This window comes from Rattus norvegicus, chromosome 7 (assembly GCF_036323735.1).
Source record: "Rattus norvegicus strain BN/NHsdMcwi chromosome 7, GRCr8, whole genome shotgun sequence".
NCBI lineage: Eukaryota > Metazoa > Chordata > Mammalia > Rodentia > Muridae > Rattus > Rattus norvegicus.
Window position 1 is genome coordinate 122,059,908 of NC_086025.1, and position 18,780 is coordinate 122,078,687.

Below are 18,780 nucleotides of genomic sequence, written 5' to 3' on the forward strand. Positions count from 1 at the left end.
ACTGTGTCACCATGTTGCTAGGGACTATGACATGTTTGGGTAGGTCTGAGGCCAGGAGCCAGCCACATCCTACCCACAACACCTCTACTGGCCAACCTGATCCCAACTGCATGTCTTGGAACTAACTACCTTCTCAAAAAGCAGGTCACTGAGGGACTGAGCGAACTCTCCATCCTCCATCAGCAGGAAATGCCGCAGTGCCTCAAAGTGTGTCTCCAGGTGCAGCTCCACAAAGAAGTAGTCGACGGCAGCTTTGTTGACCAAGCTGACACTGGTGAGGGAGAGCTGGAGTTAGGGTGGAGGCAGGAGAGCAGGCTGCTGCAGTTGGGCAGTGGAGGCACTCACTGGGCAGCCAAAGGAGCCATGAGGGAGCGCTTCATAAGCACAGGCAACGTCAGCAGCTCACTCAGCTGCACTGCACTCTCATCCACTGCTGACTGCACTTGGGGGTCAACAGGGAAGGCGAAGGCCCGGGGAAGCATGTGGTGTACCAAGTGAGCCATGGGAGGTTCCGCTGTGGGAAACAAGACTGGAGCTCAGGGACACTGCCCAGAGCGTCCCAGCTCCACCTGCCCACTGTGCCCTGCCCACTCACACATGGACTCGTAGCTGTCCGGGTACTGCTCCAGGCGGTACAGTTTCGTGAGATCTGCCAAATAGGCTTGCTCCTTGCCCCAGCGTCTGGCCTCCTCCGCTTCTGTGCTTGGTACCTCCTCACTAGGACCTGGGCTACTGGGGAGTGTGTCTTCCTAAAAAGAAGCCAGCCTCAAAGAACTGCATCCTTACACAGTACACTACTCTCCCCTCTCCTCCCCCACTTTGCTTGTGCTGAAAAGGAAATAGGCAAATGGAAACCATGTGGTGACGTTTCATGCGTACTCCCCTAACCTGTGGGCTTGAAGGTAAACATGGAGAAAGGTCTTCAGCATCCCTATTCCTCCTTGGGCCTAAATAAACAGAAAATAATGGGGAAGAGGGCCATTAGTAGCCAGTGTCTGCTTGAAGAGACCTAGTGAGACTGGTCCAGAGAATCCCTCCAGCCCCCCATCCCCACCCTCAACAGCAACTCGATCCAGGCTAACAGACAAGGATCACAGAGGACAGAGTGACACTGCCTCTCCTGTATGCCACCGTCCCACCCTGACCAGCACTGCCCACTCTGACCTTTCTCTTCAGGGATGCCATTTCCCAGCATGCTAGGCTCAGTCACAAGGGTCTTGGTCTGGAGGCTACCTTCCTCTGTACTGCCAAGGCTCAAACAGATGGTAGGCTTCATTTCTTCAGGTAGTTGAGGCTCACATTCTTGAGCAGGGCTCTGTGCTTCCACACAAAGGACTGTCTGAGACACATGATCAGGGGGACACTGATGGGACTTGAGGTCAGGCTCAGCTTCTGGGAAGGGCTCCTCCAGAATCAAGGGAGGCTGAACATGTCCATGTGGCTGAAGATCCACATCTGACACATTCTCCCCAATCCTAATACTGGCCTCTGACACATGTCCGTGGACATTCCACCGTGGCCGAGAAGGAGCCACGTCTGACACATTCTCCCCAACCTTGATGCTGGCATCTGACACATGTCCGTGGACATTCCACCGTGGCCGAGAAGGAGCCACGTCTGACACATTCTCCCCAACCTTGATGCTGGCATCTGACACATGTCCGTGGACATTCCACCGTGGCCGAGAAGGAGCCACTTCTGACACATTCTCCCCAACCTTGATGCTGGCATCGGACACATGTCCGTGGACATTCCACCGTGGCCGAGAAGGAGCCACGTCTGACACATTCTCCCCAACCTTGATGCTGGCATCTGACACATGTCCGTGGACATTCCACCGTGGCCGAGAAGGAGCCACGTCCGACACATTCTCCCCAACTCCAATGTTGGCCTCTGACACATGTCCATGGATATTCCACCGTGGCCGAGGAAGAGCCACGTCTGACATATAATCTCCCACCTTGATGTTGGCATCTGACACGTGTCTGGAAATGCTAAGTTGCTGGCAAGGAGCCATTCCAGAAGCATGGCTCTCTGTAGCGACAGTAGTCTCTGACATGTGTTCAAGGAGCTGGCCCACAGGCTGGAGGCTGCCCTCCGCAGGAGTGACATGACTGAGTGGATGTAGGCAAGGCAAAGTCTCTTGCATGTCATGGATACATGAATCTGGTTTTGTGGGCATATCCCGCAGTAGATGCTGTTTTTCACTGTCTACACTATTCTGAACATCCCGGAAGGGTCCCGGTAAAGGGGGGGTAGCCATAGCTGGCCTCAGTATGGTATTGAAATCATACTCTGACTGGGTAGGCTGCAGGCCACCTGCTGTGAGTGCCGGTCCAGGGGTTATAGGGGATAGGTCTGAGCAGATGCTCTGCAGAGCCACCTCTAAGAAGGGAGCTCCAGTGTCACCCACAGGCTGTTCATCTCCAGAGCCCATGGGCAGAAAGTCTGTGATGCTGAGACCAGTTGAGAATGGCCCAGCTTCCTCTGCCTGTCCAGCCCCAGACTTGAGGACCGATGGTGTTGATGCACATGGTTGGTTTGAACAATCGCAGCGCAGTTCTGTGGACTCCAGATCACAGCTATGGCCTTCACCTTCATGCTCGGGACCGAGAGACGTGACCTGAAACACAGTGCAGACTGAACCCCTCCATCACTACCCCCGACTCCCCAGGCTGAGCTCAGCAACAGCGGTCAACACCAACTAAGTGCTGAGGAACCTAAGTACAACCAAGACAAAGCAGAGACAAAGACAAAGACAGTGCAGAGACCCAGCAGGAGTCCCAAGATCCTCTGGGGCTTATTACCTGAGAGCATGTGCTTGGGAGAACACTCAGTGGCTCCTGGGGCTGGTGAGCCTCCATGTCTCTCAGCATCTCCTGAAATTCAAGCCAACAGGAAAAGAGAAGCTCTGCAGAGAGACCAGCAGGGCTGGCACACACCACAGCCTTCACACAGCACCCCTCACCCATCACATATGCCATTACCCTGCTGCCCACTCACACTGTCCAGCTTTGGCAGGAAGCCTGAGCCGCAGCCAGTGCCATCTGTCCCTTATGCAACAAGAGGACAAGAGGACATGACTGGGTGCAAGAGCTGGCAGCTACCCTACGGCCATACCTGAATACACTTCTGGTCTTCCAGGAGAAAACGAAGTCGTGCACTTTCCAGCCGATGCCTCCGGATTCTCCACAGAGCCTTCTGCTCTCGACGAGCTGCCTCTGCAGACAACTTGCTATAGTGATCAACCAGCGCCTGCCTGAAGCCACATGCAGAGGACATGGTCACTACAACCACTCCCCGTGTTATCTCGTTGGCATATACTCAGGCTAGGATGGCTCTCCAAGTAGGCTCCCTCCCCAGACTCAGGTCCTCCATCTTCCCCACAACACACTGGGTTCCCAGGGAGGGCCTTGTTGCCCCTTAGGCTAAAAGGCTCCAATGGACAGATGCCCAAATGGGACTTGGCAACTGTCTGTAGGACAAACGATCAGAAGAAAACTGTACATTATACCCAGGGACAAGAGAATAAACAGTGGCTGAGGACCAGCCCTCTGGAACCAGGCCCCATTTTCTTCACTGGAAGTAGACATCTACCCATTCTGCCAATTCAAACTCAAGAGAACTGGAGACTGAAAAAAGGACCAAAACCAAAGCAAACCCAGGGATTCCAAGCCTCCAACTACTGGTCATCTAGGCCCAATTAGCCATCTCCAATTTGGTGGGTCATAAGTCAGAAACATGGTTGTCTATGCCTGGTTTTCCACTTATGAGAACAGTGTATCTACTCACATGTGTATGCACATATCTAGCACATGTAAGAGGCAGACCCCTCATTTGCTCTGTAAATAATATCTAAAGCTGTCCCAGCTGTGGGACACCATGCAGGATGTAGCCAGCCATTTTATAAAAGCCTCCCACTGAAACAATGACCTGTTTCCAGGGCAAGCTAATGACACAGAAGAAACAGGCTGGAGAACCATGTTAGATTAATGACCCATTACTCATCTGGGCAGGGACAGGTTTGAAATAAAAAGCAAACCATGGGTGTTTAAGATAAGCAAAAGCAGGTGTGGTGGCATATACCTGTAATCCTAGCACTAGGAAGGCTGAAACAGGAGGATTGTGGATTTAAAAGCCAGCTAGGCACACAGCAAGATCCTGAGGGTATGGTTCAATGCTAGAGTGCTTACTTACATGCATGCACAAGGTCCAAAGTTGGCTCCATAGCACCTCAGTAATAATATTATTATGGACTAATAATAAATAACATTAATAGATAGTCAAGACATCAAATACACTGTGTGTATCAGAACTGGATCTCTAACTCCTTAGGCCAGGACAGCACCTGGTCTAGCAGACTAGGAGTTCTGTCTTGACATATGCCTGGTTTTTCAGATTAAAAACTAAAGTAACGGGGTTGGGGATTTAGCTCAGTGGTAGAGCGCTTGCCTAGGAAGCGCAAGGCCCTGGGTTCTGTCCCCAGCTCCGGGAAAAAAAAAAAAAAAAAAACTAAAGTAACAAGTTAGGGCTGTTGCTCACTGGTAAAGGTTGCCTAGCAACCTTTGGGCCTCGATCCCTAGCAGCAGAGAGAATGACAGAAAACAACCATCACTAGGTTCAAACCAGCACCATGGCACCTGCAGCCACACAGCCCTACCTGGCCTTCCTCTCCAGTTCTTCCTCCAGGGCCTTTAGCCTCTTCTCCCGGGCACGGAGTTCATGGGCATAACTGAAGTCATCACCGAGCTCTTCTTGTCTGGCTGCCAGGCGTCTCTACATGACACACAGTCTCATCTGCCAAATCATGGGCTCCAGGAGCCAGACCACCTAGCACCCAGACCACCCAGAACCCAGACTACCCAGAACCCAGACCACCCACCTCCTGATCCTTCACAAACTGTTCCTTCAGTCGCTGAAACTGCTCTCGCTTCCGGGTGTCCAGAGCAATCTGTTCTGACATCTGCCGGTCTTCAAGAGAAGATGAGAGGCACATGCAGTGGTGAAGAGCCCAGCAGAGGCCCCAGCACAGAGAGGAAAGACCTGGGCCTGCACTCACCACTCAGCTCACTCAGGACCCTGGATGCTGCTTCCCGGGCATGGACAATTAGTTCTTGTTTTGCAATTTCCATACGTAGTTCCTAAAGACAATAAGCAAAACATCTTAACACCTTGCCCCTTCTCCTAGGATAGTGTGGAGACAAGTGGCCATCCAGAACAACGTGCTTCTGGTCACTGTTAACAGCAGATATCCTTCCCAGCCTCCACAGAATGCTCACAGGTGATGATGCTTCACCACAGGAAGGGAGGAGAGGGAGACCTCTGGCTTGGAAGAGTGACAGGTGTACCACAGATAAGTGAAGGGTTCGAGGGGCATTCCTGCTCCTGCATCTGTCCTTGCCTGGGTCTCTTCTGCTGCCCATTAGACACCAAGTCAAGAAAAAGCTCTTGAGATTGGCCCAGGCCAGTCACTAATTTCTCCTCCTGGAGTGTACTAGAGCATTAGGGTGCCGCTTCTAGCCACATACCCGGTGTGTGTAAAGGCTACTCAAGTAGAGGAATTTTAGGCCTTGCTGCCTAGAAATTCCAAATGGAGCCACCCATGTTGGTAAAACTTGCAGTACAGGCAAAGCTAACCCCCTGAAAAAAAAGCAAGGCCTCTGCCCTAGACAGCTGTCATCAGATTTGTTCCAAGTCTCCTTGGCACACAGCCAAGCAGCTTAGGGGTCATAACCTAGACATACTACCACGACAGAACACCAGAAAAACTGCTTTGCCTTACTGACTGCCTACATCCTGTCCTTTTTTTTTTTTCTTTTTTCCTTTTTTCTTTTTTTTTTGGAGCTGGGGACCGAACCCAGGGCCTTGCGCTTGCTAGGCAAGCGCTCTACCACTGAGCTAAATCCCCAACCCCCATCCTGTCCTTCTTGCTCCTCAGTCTGCCTGACTACCCACTAGGCACCAGGGGGTAGTTATCCACATTAGCACTGGCCCACCCTTGGGGTAAGGGAACTCCATCAGCCCAGAACCCCCAGAGGTGAAAGGAAGTACAGAGAAAGTCCAAAGTCCTGCATCCAAGTACCTTTTCCTCCTTGCTGATAGAACTATAACGTGCAACTCTCTCCATCCGCCCAACATAGACGGCACAGTCCTTCTCAATCTCCTTCAATTCCTCGAGAGAGAAGATCACGGAGATCCGAGGCACAGGGACATCAGACCAACAAAGGTAATGCTGCCCAAAGGAAGGGCTTCAGTGAGTACACAGCCAAGGCCAGAAACAAGAACCAAGCACTGCCTTGCTACTGAGTCTTCCGTGATGGATGCAGACAGCCATTTTTTTTTCCTTGAAAATTTTATTCCTAAACCTGGGAGCAGCTGAAACTGTTGATGGTTCCATAGAATAAGTACCCCAACAATGGAGATACCATGTGTGGGGCAACCTATAGTAGAGGGGGATCAGACACTGAGGAGCACCGTGCGATCGATCTCATCGATTACGCAGAAGACTATGGTAGCAAACAGGCTAGCACCAAGACTCAGTCCCTGGACAGACCTAGCCTCCCACAGTACACAAGCCCCTCCCTCCACAGACAGCAGGCGCCTCTCACCCGGGGACAGCAGAGCTTCAGTAGGTTGATGGTCTTTCCACAGACATACACATCGTGAGCAATGTGTTTCAAGAACACAGGAACACAGTCCTCTACCTCTTTGGAAATGAGCACGTAGCCATGGGTCCAGTAAAACTTGTCTGGACAGAACAGATAGAAAATGATGATCTGCAGTTATAATAGCCTGACCCCAGGCAGAGGGCACTGATAAGTTCCTTCTCTGTCAGTGAAATGAGCCAATTCAAGCCAGATCAGATTATATTACATGCAGGATTATTGGGAAGTTGCTCTCAGGTAGGTGAGTTCCCAAGGATGAAGGTCAGAGCAGTCATTATGAGGAGGAAAAGAGGGGCAAGGGGGAAGAGAAAGAAAGAGCACATGCAGAGAGAGAAGGGGATGGGGAGACTAAAATGTCTGGATTGTAGAAGGAAAAACCTCTGGGGGAAGAGCAGCCCAGGCCGAGCTGGAAAGTTCAGGGTGTGCTAGGTAAGAACTGAGGGATGCTGGGAGCCTGGAGACCAGGTCCACTTTGATATGCAGACTATATACTCAGTCCTTGTCATGGGGTCCAAAACCTGACAGGCACAGCCTAGCAGTCGTGGGTACTTACCTCTGAAGCTAAGGTACTCGTGGTTAACTTGGATCATGAACTCCCCATAAACATCTCTGAAGACACCACTGTACACCCAATCATGGATGAACCTTCGGAGTAATGGAACGAGGATGGTGTGGGTGGTTTGGGGATGTATGGGAAAGAGGAGAGCTAGGCAAGTGTGGAGTGCTGCTAGGTAGGTGTGGCCAGTCCCCAGAGTAGAGTGAGATACTGCCGGCTGTGAGTGTGTAGTCTCCTGCCTAGTAGGTCCTTTACCCAGCGTGCTTCCCCAGCACACTCAGTGCATCTTGGATAACAGGAAACTCAGATACATTTGTGGTCTGAGTGCAGCCTTCCTCTATCCACTATAGGGAGAGCAGGTATAGCCAGCACACAGCACTCAGCACCTACCGTGTGTAGGGCTCACAGCTGGTTTTCAACAGGGACAGCAACACAGGATAGTGTTCATTACTGCAGTTATCTAGTGCTTCCTGGTAGAGGTAGGACAGAAGCTTCACCCCCTACAAACAGTGAGAAGAAGCAGGATGGGTACACAGCCACTGTACACTTGGCACACTGCCTGTCTAGGCAACATGGCTAGCAGACCACACCACCACACTCGACAAGAATGCACAACTCAAGGGAGGCCTGCAAGTTCACACTGGAGGAAGGGAGGGGGACTCACAGTGGGGAACACAGCCCTGGGTTCTCCACTGGTCGCCAGGGATACAGTGCCAACACCACAAAGCTCAGCCAAGTACCTGGACACAGAAACTGGATCAGATCAAGTGACAGGAGCTCAGGGTCCCAAGGACCAGATCAGACTGAGCAAGCTAAATGTTCATTTTCCCCCAAGTGACTGGTCTACACAGTCTTTGACAACCACTTGCACCAGATCTTAGCACCCTGCTGGAGCCCTACCCAGCACTGTTTTCTGTGCTGTCCTCCCAGATGGCACTGACACATCCACACTCAATGGGTGGGGCCACCTCCCACCTCATCCTTGACCTGACTCCTTAGCCCCACATTTATGGTACCATCCGACACCTCTGCCTTGGTTACCACCTTGCCTGACTACAATGAGCACCAGTTCCCCTCATGAACCCTCACCCTCTCTACCCCACTGCAGTCTGTGTTTCACATGACACCTCCCCAATTCCTTGCTGCATGCTACGTCTCCTCCCATATTATCTGCCACCAACTTCTCTCAGTGGACAGCGCCTGCCAAGAGACACTATGTCTGGCTGTTACTAATGAGCTCACAAGTGTCAGAGGCTGCCACTGCCTTCCCTCCCCTGCAGCACTATTTAGGCAGAAAGCCTTGGGTCTAGCAAGGCCACTGCTGCAGCAGGCAGTAGACAAATTCATTACATGGCGCATAGTGACCAGCTGTGCATGAAGTGTTCAGACAACCAAGGACTATTCTTCTGGGCCCTCCTTGACAGGGAGCAGAGCTGTCTCTTCACTGCCCTGAAAGCCCCACATCTGCTCCTGAGGCTCATGCAAGGCCACTGGGCTAAGATTCACCTGAGCTGCCGGCCTAGCTTCTTGAAGAGAAAGCCAATGGTGAGGAGACTTAGGGTAGGTGGAGTGGAGAGAACACAGGCGCGGTAATACTGCAAGTACCTCCTGAGGCCGCTGGTGAAGGCCTGTGGGAAGGAAGAGGAGAAGGGCAGCTGGGACACGGAGGCTATCATCGACTCAGGGTTTGGAAGGACACAGTCAAACTGGAAACAGAACTGTGCTTCTAGGCCGTAGCCTGGTGGCCCCATTTTCCAAGTAGTGGGAATTTATAGCTTAAGCCCACCTGAGAGAAAGATGCTTTACTGAAAGACATAGGTTACGGTTAGGAATCTGCCACAAATACAGCTTTGCCCTGCTGCATCACAGAGACAGAGTCGCCCCAGAACAAATCCTGCCCATCCACCTTGGCCTGTCTTGCCTACATGCCAGGAAACCAGGAACCACAGCCTCACCTGCCATGGATTCCCTTAAACCCATTCTATACCATCTGCAGCCTCTGTTCTTTTGCCATGCACCTCCTAATATGTTCCTGAATTCTGATGTGGGGTAGTCCCTCCCCCCTGCAGCTACTGACTTCCGCACATCAGAGCTTGTAGGGACAGCTCCTCCTAAGCTTCACCCTGCACCGCCACCCCACAGCTCCCCATGTTTCTGCACAACACTCTGCAAATCTGAATACCTGTCCTCACCTGCCCAGGCTGCCCAGATGCTCTAAGAGTCTACCAGCACACAAGCCAGCTGCAAGTCTTTCAATAAACAGAAAGTCCTAGGTACCTCAAGAATCAACTTATTAAAACAGGAGATCACTTTGCTGCACACCGTACAAGACACTAGGGCCTATGCAGAGCAGGTAGCTTTGATCTGGCTTACCCACCTCATAGCACTTGGTCCTTGCCCTCAAATTCCCTAACTGTTCACACCTGCCTCCCTCTGCCTTTGCTTAAACACAACTTACACAAGGTTAACAGATGAGGTTAGACAATCTCAAGTCACCCAACTTCTTTAGATTTGGACTCAGAGGTTCTGAACCCCTAATCTGAACCCGTGATTCTTTTGTGAAGGTACACGGTTCTCCAGAGGCATACCTGGAACACGAGGCCCCTGCTGCACAAGGAGCCTACCACAGGCTGCAGAGAGAAGTGGCTCAGGCGTGTATAACAGGTCCCATACTCCGCCACCTCTGAAAGGATGCTGCTGATGCTTTCAGGAGATGCACCTGACACGTGCACGCCCGGCTCCACTACAAAAGCTTGAGTCGGCTATGGAGGCAGAGGGAGGAGTTTGAGGACAGACACCAAGACCCTACTGTGGTGCCATCTCTTTCTACCCATGTTCCCACCTCCCACACAAAATTCCCAAATTTCCCCCAAGTTCAAGACACACAAACAGAAACCAAAACGCAAGCCAAGGGGCTGGAGCGATGGCTCAGCAGTAAGAGAACATCCCAGGGAGGACCTGAGTTCGGTTCCCAGTACGAACACTGGGCAGTTCATAGTCACCTTTAAGCTCTGCTCAGGGAATCTGACACCTTCTTCTGGTCTCCCCAGGCACCTGCACTCATGCACACATACTGACAAACACACAACCTAGGTACATGCTTTTAATCCCAGCATTCGGAGGCAGAAGGAGGCAGATCTGACATGGAAGCCAGTCAGCCTGGTTTACAAAGTAAGTTCTAGGACAGCTAATGATTCCTAGAGAAACCCTGTCTCAAAAAAAAGGGGGGGGAGGGGGAAGGGGAGGGAGAGGGAGAGAGAGAGAGAGACAGACAGACAGACAGACAGACAGGGAGACAGACAGAGACAGAGAGACAGTTCCAGAACCTGAGTTAAGTTCCAAGCACCAACATTATGTGGCTGATAACTGCCTACAACTCTAGTTCTAGAGGACCCTATACCCTCTTCTGGTCTCCATATACTGTGTTCACGTGCACAAACCTACACCCAGATACAGACATATACACATAATTTTTAAAATAAAGAAAAAAAAGAAACACACATGGACAGCTTTCTTGGAAGATGCCTGCTAAACCTGAGGTACTGGCTCCACAGATCGTTGTCCAAAAAAACTCTCTGTGTAGACCAGGCTGGCCGTGAACTCATAGACATCTGTGTCTGCCTCCTGAGTGCTGGGATTAAAAGGTGTGTACCAACATGCTAGGCTGGTAAACTAACTTTAACTGCTGAGCCATCCTGCCTCTCCCCTCCACGTTATTGTCACTTGTTTGTTTGATTTTGTTTTGTTTGAGAGTCTCACTGTGTAACTCTGTACGGCCTGAACTCACTCTGCAGACCAGGCTGACCTTGAACTCTCAGAGATATGCCTGCCTCTGCCTCTGAGTAATGGACTCTAGGCATTTTTATGTGAGTTCTCCTTGATTGAGGATTAAAACTCAGGCTCTCATCACTTCACTATGCCATCTCCCAGGACTACTTTTGGTCTGAGAGACTTTTATGCAGCTGGTCAGAACTATGTAGACAAAAGAGAACCCTGATCTTCCTGTCCCCGCACCCAAGGTGGTGGGATTAAATTGTGTGCCACCACACCCACCTCAAATTCTCAGTAGGGACGGCATGCTCACTGAACAGAGGAGAGGAAAGTCTTCAGAAAGAAGAGGCAAAGGATCAGAACTTCAAAACCAGCCTAGGCAAACCTTCCCTCAGTAAACCAACAATCACATAAAAGTAAAGGGGCAGAAGGCATCGGGGAGTCTTAAGTTTCTTTCTTTTTTTTTTTTAAGATTTATTTATTTATTATAGAAGTGCACTGTAGCTGTTTTTAGCTACACACCAGACACACCAGAAGAGGGCATCAGATCCCATTACAGATGGTTGTGAGCCACCATGTGGTTGCTGGGAATTGAACTCAGGGCCTCTGGAAGAGCAATCAGTGCTCTTAACCACTGAGTCATCTCTCCAACCTTTAAATCTCTTTTCTTTTTGAGACAAGATTTCACTCTGTAGCCTAGGCTGACCTCAAAGTTGCTATGCCCCTGCCTCTGCCTCCCAAATGCTGGGATTTCAGGTATGAGCCATCATCCTCAACTAGGATGACTTTTCCAGTAAGTGGTGTAGTACAACTGGACACAGGCACAGAACAAATGTGAACTCTCTCATCCCAGGATGCAAGTGGGAATACATGGAAAACTTTTTTATCTCCCTGATCATGATAAGTTCTTTTGTTCAATAATATAAAGGACATCATTAAGTCAACTCTTAAAATCTAAACAGAATTTCTGTTTTGTTTTCTAATACTGGGGATTGAGCCCAGGGCCTCTCACATTCTTGGCAAGAATTCTAACACCAATTGGCCTGCCCAGTCTAACCTGTGGCTCTTTAATCAGCCCCACAGAGCAGCCTTCTCTGGCACTCATGGCACTGCATCTCCAGCTGAGCGTGCCTGGGGAGGCTGTCCCACAGAGCGCTGGTCTCAGATAGCCCCGAACCCTCCTCACCTGACAGAGGGAAAATGTAGCAGAGACAACACCCAGCAGAACGTTCAGTGAGTCTTTCACCAGCTCGCTTTCCTCCACCAGCACAGGCCTTGGGGTCTGGAGGAGGCCCCCACTGAGGGCCTGTAGTTCTCCATGACAGAGCCTGCAGAACCTGTCAAAGGCATCCCTTCCTGCCTCAGTGAGGTAGGGCTCCTCTCGGTGACCAGGGGGACTGTTGAGGAAGACAGAAGAGAAAGAGGTGAACAGATTGGATGGCATGGTGTGCTTTCCCCAGGCTGCAACTGAGTTTCTCAGGCAAATGCCCTGAGGTCCCCAAAGCAGCACCCAATCGTGATCGACAGAGACAGGTTCATACAGAGTGCATTCTTCTTGTGTGCTGCTTGTGTATGTGTGCTATATGTATGTTTTATTTTAGTGTGTGTGGGGGGGGAGGAGGGTAATGTGTGTTTTGCTTTGCATGTATGTTTGTGTATCACACGCATGCCTAGTGAGGCCAAAGGAGGGTGTTAGATCCCCTGGAACTAGAATTATAAATGGTTGTGAACCACCTTGTGGGTGCTAGGAATTGAACCCAGGTCCTCTACAAGAACAAGTACTCTTACTTGCTAAGCCAACTCTCCAGCCCCATTGTTTTATTTATTTTATGTGTATGAGTGTTTTGCCTGCATGTCTGTGTACCATATGCATGCAGTCCCTACAGAGGCCAGAAGAGGGTATCAGATCCCCTGGAATTAAAGTTACAGATAGCCGGGCAAGGCCAGCCTAGTCTAAAGAATGAATTACAGGCCAGTCAGGGCTACACAGAAAAACCGGTCTCAAAACAAAACAAAAAATGTACATGCTAACTTAAAATTAAAAAAATAAAAAAAATTGGGGGGTTGGGGATTTGGCTCAGTGGTAGAGCGCTTGCCTAGCAACCGCAAGGCCCTGGGTTCGGTCCCCAGCTCTGAAAAAAAGAAGGAAAAAAAAAAAAAATTGGGGCTGGAGAGGTGGCTCAGCAGTAAGAGCACTGGTTAGTCTTCCAGAGCATCTGGGTTCAATTCCCAGCACCTGTGTGGTAGCTCACATCTGTCTGTAAGTCCTGTTCCACCGGAGCCATCCAACACTCTCACACTGACATACATGCAGGCAAAACACCCATACACCGAAAACAAAAACATAATTTTAAATTTTTATTTATTTATTTTATGTGCATGAGTGCACTGTAGCTGTCTTCAGACACACCAGAAGAGGACATCGGACCCCACTACATACAGATGGTTGTGAGCCACCATGTGGTTGCTGAAAATTGAACTCAAGACCTCTAGAAGAGCAGTCAGTGCTCTTAACTGCCAAGTCTTACACAATATATAGTTAATTAAAAATATATTTTTAAAAAATCAAGGGCTGGGCTGGAGAGATGGCTCAGTGGTTAAGAGCACTGACTGCTCTTCCAGAGGTCCTGAGTTCAAATCCCAGCAACCACATGGTGGCTCACAACTATCTGTAGTGGGATCTGATGTCCTCTTCTGGTGTGTCTGAAGACAGCTACAGTGCACTTATATAATAAATAAATAACTCTTTAAAAAAACAAATCAAGGACACTAGTACATATCCAGGCCTGGTGGTACTACTCAAAAGACTAAGGCAGAAAGATCTGTGGTGGAACTGATTCCTCACGGAGTAACCCAGTCATTAGACATCATGAAGCCTGGGCTAGGGTGAGCTGCACAGTGAGACTTTGTCCTACACAACAAACTGCCCATGGAAAACCTGTTTAACAGGTCTACGATGCTTTGGACCCAACGAAGGCATTACTCCAGTATTTCCTACCACCACCAGTTTCTTGATTCTTTTTAAAATTTCTTTTTATTTTATACATGGATGCTTCAGCACATGCATGCCTCATACCCTCAGAAGCCAGAAGAGGGCATCAGATCCCCTTCTGACATTTGTACAGTTAGCTGTCATATAGGTGTTGGGAATTGAACCTGGATGTGAAGAGCAGCCAGTGTTCTTAACCACTGAGCCATCTCTCCAGCCCCATTTCTTGGTTTCTTTTTCCTTTCCTTTTTTGTTTTGTTTTGTTGCTGTTAGATTTGTTTGTTTGTTTGTTTGAAGACAGAGTTTCTCTGTGTAGCCCTGGCTGTCTTAGAACTCACTCTATAAAGACCTTGTTTCAAGCTCAGAGATTTGCCTGCCTCTGCCTCCTGCTTGCTGGAATTAAAGGTGTGCATCACCACTACCTGATCCCTTTTTAAATTTACTTATTCCTGTGCGTGCGTGCGTGCGTGCGTGCGTGCGTGCGTGCGTGCGTGTGTGTGTGTGTGTTTATGTGCTGCCTATGTATGGAGGATCCCATGGAGCAGACTAAGGCATTTGATCCTTTTGATCCTCTAGAACTGGGGTTAGAGAGGACTGTGAGGTACCATGTGGGTGCTGGAAACTGGGTCCTCTGGAAGAGCATCCAGTTCTCTTAACCTCTGAGCCATCTCCCCAGCCCAGTGTTCTTCATCTTAAGACCCTCCATTAGGGGCTGGAGAGATGGCTCAGCAGTTAAGAGCACCCGACTACTCTTCCAGAGGTCCTGAGTTCAAATCCCAACAACCACATGGTGGCTCACAACCATCTGTAAAGTGAACCGATGCCCTCTTCTGGTGTATCTGAGACAGCTACAGTATACTTATATATATATATATAAAAAAAAAAAAAAGACCCTCCGTTAGAACTCCTCAAATGTCAGGGGCAGTGATGCCTATGTATAGTACCAGCTACCTGAGAGGCTGAGGTAGGAAGAATCCTTTAGCTCAGGATTTTGAGGCTAGCTTGAGCAACACAGCAAGACCCTGTTTCAAAGTACACTTTTGGAACGTAGTCTTCCTTGCAGGAAACACTGCCGGAGTACTTTGGAGAACACCAAAAGGATGGAGTGTCTTCACAATGGAAGACAAATGAGCTGGTAGGTGACCATGCCTCCCAAACAATGACCCAGAAGAGTTACAGATGAGTAATACCATAAATATTTATAAATGAAAGGAACAGGCTGTAAGGTCAGTTTCTCAACATGTAAGGGATTGGTAGATAGGAGGAACATTTGCTTTATACAAACAAGACAGAACTAGAACCCTGCTGTGAAATTACAGGACAGAGAGGGCTCTGAAACCATCAGCACCATTTAAGCTACAAAGCATGGAGCTGGCCATCCCATGAGGGAACAAATGACCAGACTTAGGAAAGTTCCTCACATAGGGGCAGTGCCCTACACAAAAAAGCTTTATCACTCCCCAACCATGTGAGCCTCTCAGAGACCCTGTAGGGCACCAGAGGCTACATCAGATGGCACATGACTTCTCTAGCCCTGACTTTTTTTTTTTTTTTCTTTTTTCTTTTTTTCAGAGCTGGGGACCGAACCCAGGGTCTTGCGCTTGCTAGGCAAGCGCTCTACCACTGAGCTAAATCCCCAACCCCCCTAGCCCTGACTTTTACCTCAGTGCTTCTCATCTGTTTTCCCAGTAAAGGGTGTGAACAAATGTCTGTGAAGTACACATCCTCAATTCTCATTCTGGGTGTTTTCAAGGGTACCAACTCAGGCCATGAGAGGAACTAAGACAGAGACCCCATCTCCAGGCAGATACTGCAGAGTATGTAGCTCCAGGCTCAGTCAATGTCAGTCACTAAGGGAAAGGCTGCCATGGCTGATGCTTCTACCAGCAGAAGGTCCCACACCCACTGCTTCCACTCATGAATAGGTTTCTTGGAGCATTTTCCAGGCATTGACCACATAGCTTACTAGCTGCTCTAGGACACCTGTCTAACAGTCCTGGTGAAAAGAAAGACTGAGTAAGTATGAACTGCAGAGGTAACTCCCAGAGTGATCCACTGAGGTGATGGATGGATGTGTTCGCTCACGGATAAGATTGTACACTAGCTTACCTGAAATGTCAGCCTCTTAATCTCAACACTGCTATTTCTACAAACAACCGCCCGGGGTTCCAAGTTGCTGATATGGGCCAAAGGCACAGTGCATTTAAAGGCAAAGGAAAGGTCACATACCATCCAATACGCTCCCAGCACCTCCGCTTGCTGGCTTCATAAGTGAGCACAGCTTCCCAGAGGTCCAAATCCGGGGTCATGCTTGGTTCAGACTGGGAGTCGGGAGTTAAGTTGGAAGCTGATTGGAAACCTTCATCTTCCCACTGATCCACAATCTGTGGGACCTGAAGACCAGAGAAAAGTAATTCACTATCCATCTCCTTCTGTATGCATCTATTAAGTGTGAAAGAACACTCTAGAACTTTATCCACATCCATTTATTCCCTAGAGGGGCAGACCTGGCAAAGTAGTCTATTTTTCCTCAAGTTCCTATGCATTCCATAATGCACCCCTCCACAATACATCACATAAAGAATTAATATAGAGTTGGGGATTTAGCTCGGTGGTAGAGCGCTTGACTAGCAAGCGCAAGGCCCTGGGTTCGGTCCCCAGCTCCAAAAAAAAGAAAAAAGAAAAAAAAAAAAGAATTAATATAATCTGCTATCAATTTCTAGGCGGGTGTGGTGGTACTGAGGTTGCAGTAGAATTGAGTCTGGAACCAGACTGGGTTGCACAGAGTGATCTACCTCAAAACACAAAGTATTAATTTTATATTTAACATATAGCATGGCCTCAGCTTAGGGAAAAGAATCGTATGGAAACTCGAGCACCCTGGAGCTGAGACAGGAGGATCGCCATGTGTTTTGAGGCCAGCATGAGCTACACCGAAACCCTGTCCCTACCCGCCCCAACCCCTCAGTACTCAGGAGAAAAAGAAAAGTATACTAAACCTAGAGAAATTTATGTACACCAAGATTCTGCTGTACCACCATTTAAACTTGGAAATAAATATTTCATTAAAAAATAGAAATAATAACTGAGGGCCGGACTTGGTGCTTTAATCTCAGCATTCAGGAAGCAGAGGCTGGAAGAGCTCTGTGAGTTCGAGGCCAAACTAGTCTACAAAGCGAATCCAGGACAGTCAGGGCTGTTACACAGAGAAACCCTGTCTCGAGAAATCAAAATAAAATAAAGTAATAAAATACAAGTGACAACAACAATTTACTCAGTGGCTTGGGAGTGGTGTGGGGAAACCCATGGTGCAAGTGAGGAAGTATACAAAAAAGCATGCATGCCAGGCCTATCTGAAATGTGGCTTCTACAACTGAAGAATAGACTTCACTTCATTTTAACTAATCTGATTGTTTAACTAACAGCACTAGAGAAGCGACTTAACAAGCTCTTGAGGAAAAAAGATGGAAAAGTTGTGTTTTGCTTTTCTGCCTGCAGGCAAACAGCAAACACTTCCCTGTGTAAGAGGATGCCTGGAAGTCCTCCGGAACACCTCTACCTCATGACGGTCAAATTACCTGATGCTTGGACAGGAGCTTGCCGGCATTACCAGGTAAAAGTATTTTCCAAACCTCTAGGGATACTGAAGGGAAAAGAAATACTACCTTGATGGCCAGTCCAGAGAAGTCGGCGCTGTCTGGCACAGGGGGCAGGTCCAGTCGCACATCCATGTCATATGTGCGGCTATGCACAAGTGCACCGAAGAGAGAGACCCTAGTGTCTCTCTCAAACCTGTCACCACAAGAGTCACCAGTTGAGAAGAGCCCAACGGTGGTCAGGCCAGTGCCTGGGGCAGCCTCCATCACCTGAAGGGCTTCCTGGACCATGTTATGACACAAATTCTCCTCCCCAGAGATGAGTGACCGAACGTCCATTTCAAACACACTCAAGTCATAGCAATCGTAGCCGCTGTATGGTATGTTCCGGCCTGCGTGCTTGTTATTAAAGAAGTAATCCCGTTTCCTGCGCAGCACTTGAGGGGGGCCACTTCCTGCCAGCTGAACTAAGAGGTCCAACACTGATCCCACTTCCACAAAAGGACAGTCAGGGGCTGTTTCAAGTTTCTCTACAAGCTCCTCCAAACGGTCAGCCTCTGGCCCCAAGCCCCCGACCCTCAAATCGAAGGACAGCATGAGGACCTTGTTTTTCACAGGGAGCTTCGAGTCAGGCTGCCGCTGATGGGTGTCCTCTTGAAAAAGATTTGCGAAAAGAGCATTGTAGGCTACCCTTTTAAGACTCAGCTTTGCCTTTTTCCTGTTCACGCTGCGCTGGCCGGGGCGAGCCTGGGCAGCAGGTAAGAGAGCCTCACAGAGGTCATCGAACAGCTGGGTGATGCTGGCCATATTTACTCTCTTTTCAGCCCTGTACCCCTGACTGGGAAACTTTGCACATAGGAGTCACTTCATGCTCTCAAAGGCCAGAGCGACCGCAGGTGGGCCAGGGCCAAAAAGCCGACCGCTTCACACCCGGGAACTGTGCATCTCCGTCTCGGGTTTCGCAGTGCAAGAGGCCACACGCCGCGTCCTCCCAACCCTCAGCCGCCACCCGGCGCTCGTCCTCGGGTCTCCTGAACCATGACAAGTCTACCAACCGAATGCGTGGGTCCCATGACCTGCCTGCAAGCCCAGGACGCCAGAACTGGGACTCCCGCCGCTCTGGCGTCACACTTAGGCGACGGCAGACAACACCAAGAGACGCACCGGAAGTGCGTCATCATAGGCGGTCGTTGGAGGGGCGGG

General features: G+C 49.6%; 1 protein-coding gene across 2 annotated transcripts in view; it reads right to left on the reverse strand.

Moving 5' to 3' along the window:
* The window catches only part of Tubgcp6 (tubulin gamma complex component 6), a 21,312-nt gene extending 2,580 nt beyond the window's left edge, over positions 1-18,732 (reverse strand). The window contains exons 1-20 of one of the 2 annotated variants that reach the window (XR_005486684.2): positions 17,647-18,732; positions 16,211-16,374; positions 12,179-12,389; positions 9,810-9,983; positions 8,728-8,849; positions 7,886-7,961; positions 7,612-7,721; positions 7,219-7,310; positions 6,609-6,748; positions 6,083-6,232; positions 5,060-5,141; positions 4,883-4,971; positions 4,661-4,776; positions 3,121-3,259; positions 2,808-2,879; positions 1,165-2,623; positions 889-947; positions 596-749; positions 346-514; positions 130-271 (exon numbers count right to left, since the gene is read on the reverse strand). Coding sequence is in view for 1 of the 2 variants with exons in the window: in NM_001108748.2 (NP_001102218.2) it covers positions 130-271; positions 346-514; positions 596-749; positions 889-947; positions 1,165-2,623; positions 2,808-2,879; positions 3,121-3,259; positions 4,661-4,776; positions 4,883-4,971; positions 5,060-5,141; positions 6,083-6,232; positions 6,609-6,748; positions 7,219-7,310; positions 7,612-7,721; positions 7,886-7,961; positions 8,728-8,849; positions 9,810-9,983; positions 12,179-12,389; positions 16,211-16,374; positions 17,647-18,384 (4,458 nt within the window). In the remaining variant the exon portion in view is untranslated. The remainder of the gene's footprint in view (positions 1-129; positions 272-345; positions 515-595; positions 750-888; positions 948-1,164; positions 2,624-2,807; positions 2,880-3,120; positions 3,260-4,660; positions 4,777-4,882; positions 4,972-5,059; positions 5,142-6,082; positions 6,233-6,608; positions 6,749-7,218; positions 7,311-7,611; positions 7,722-7,885; positions 7,962-8,727; positions 8,850-9,809; positions 9,984-12,178; positions 12,390-16,210; positions 16,375-17,646) is intronic. The other variant, NM_001108748.2, reaches the window with a different exon arrangement.
* Positions 18,733-18,780: the final 48 nt, after the last annotated feature.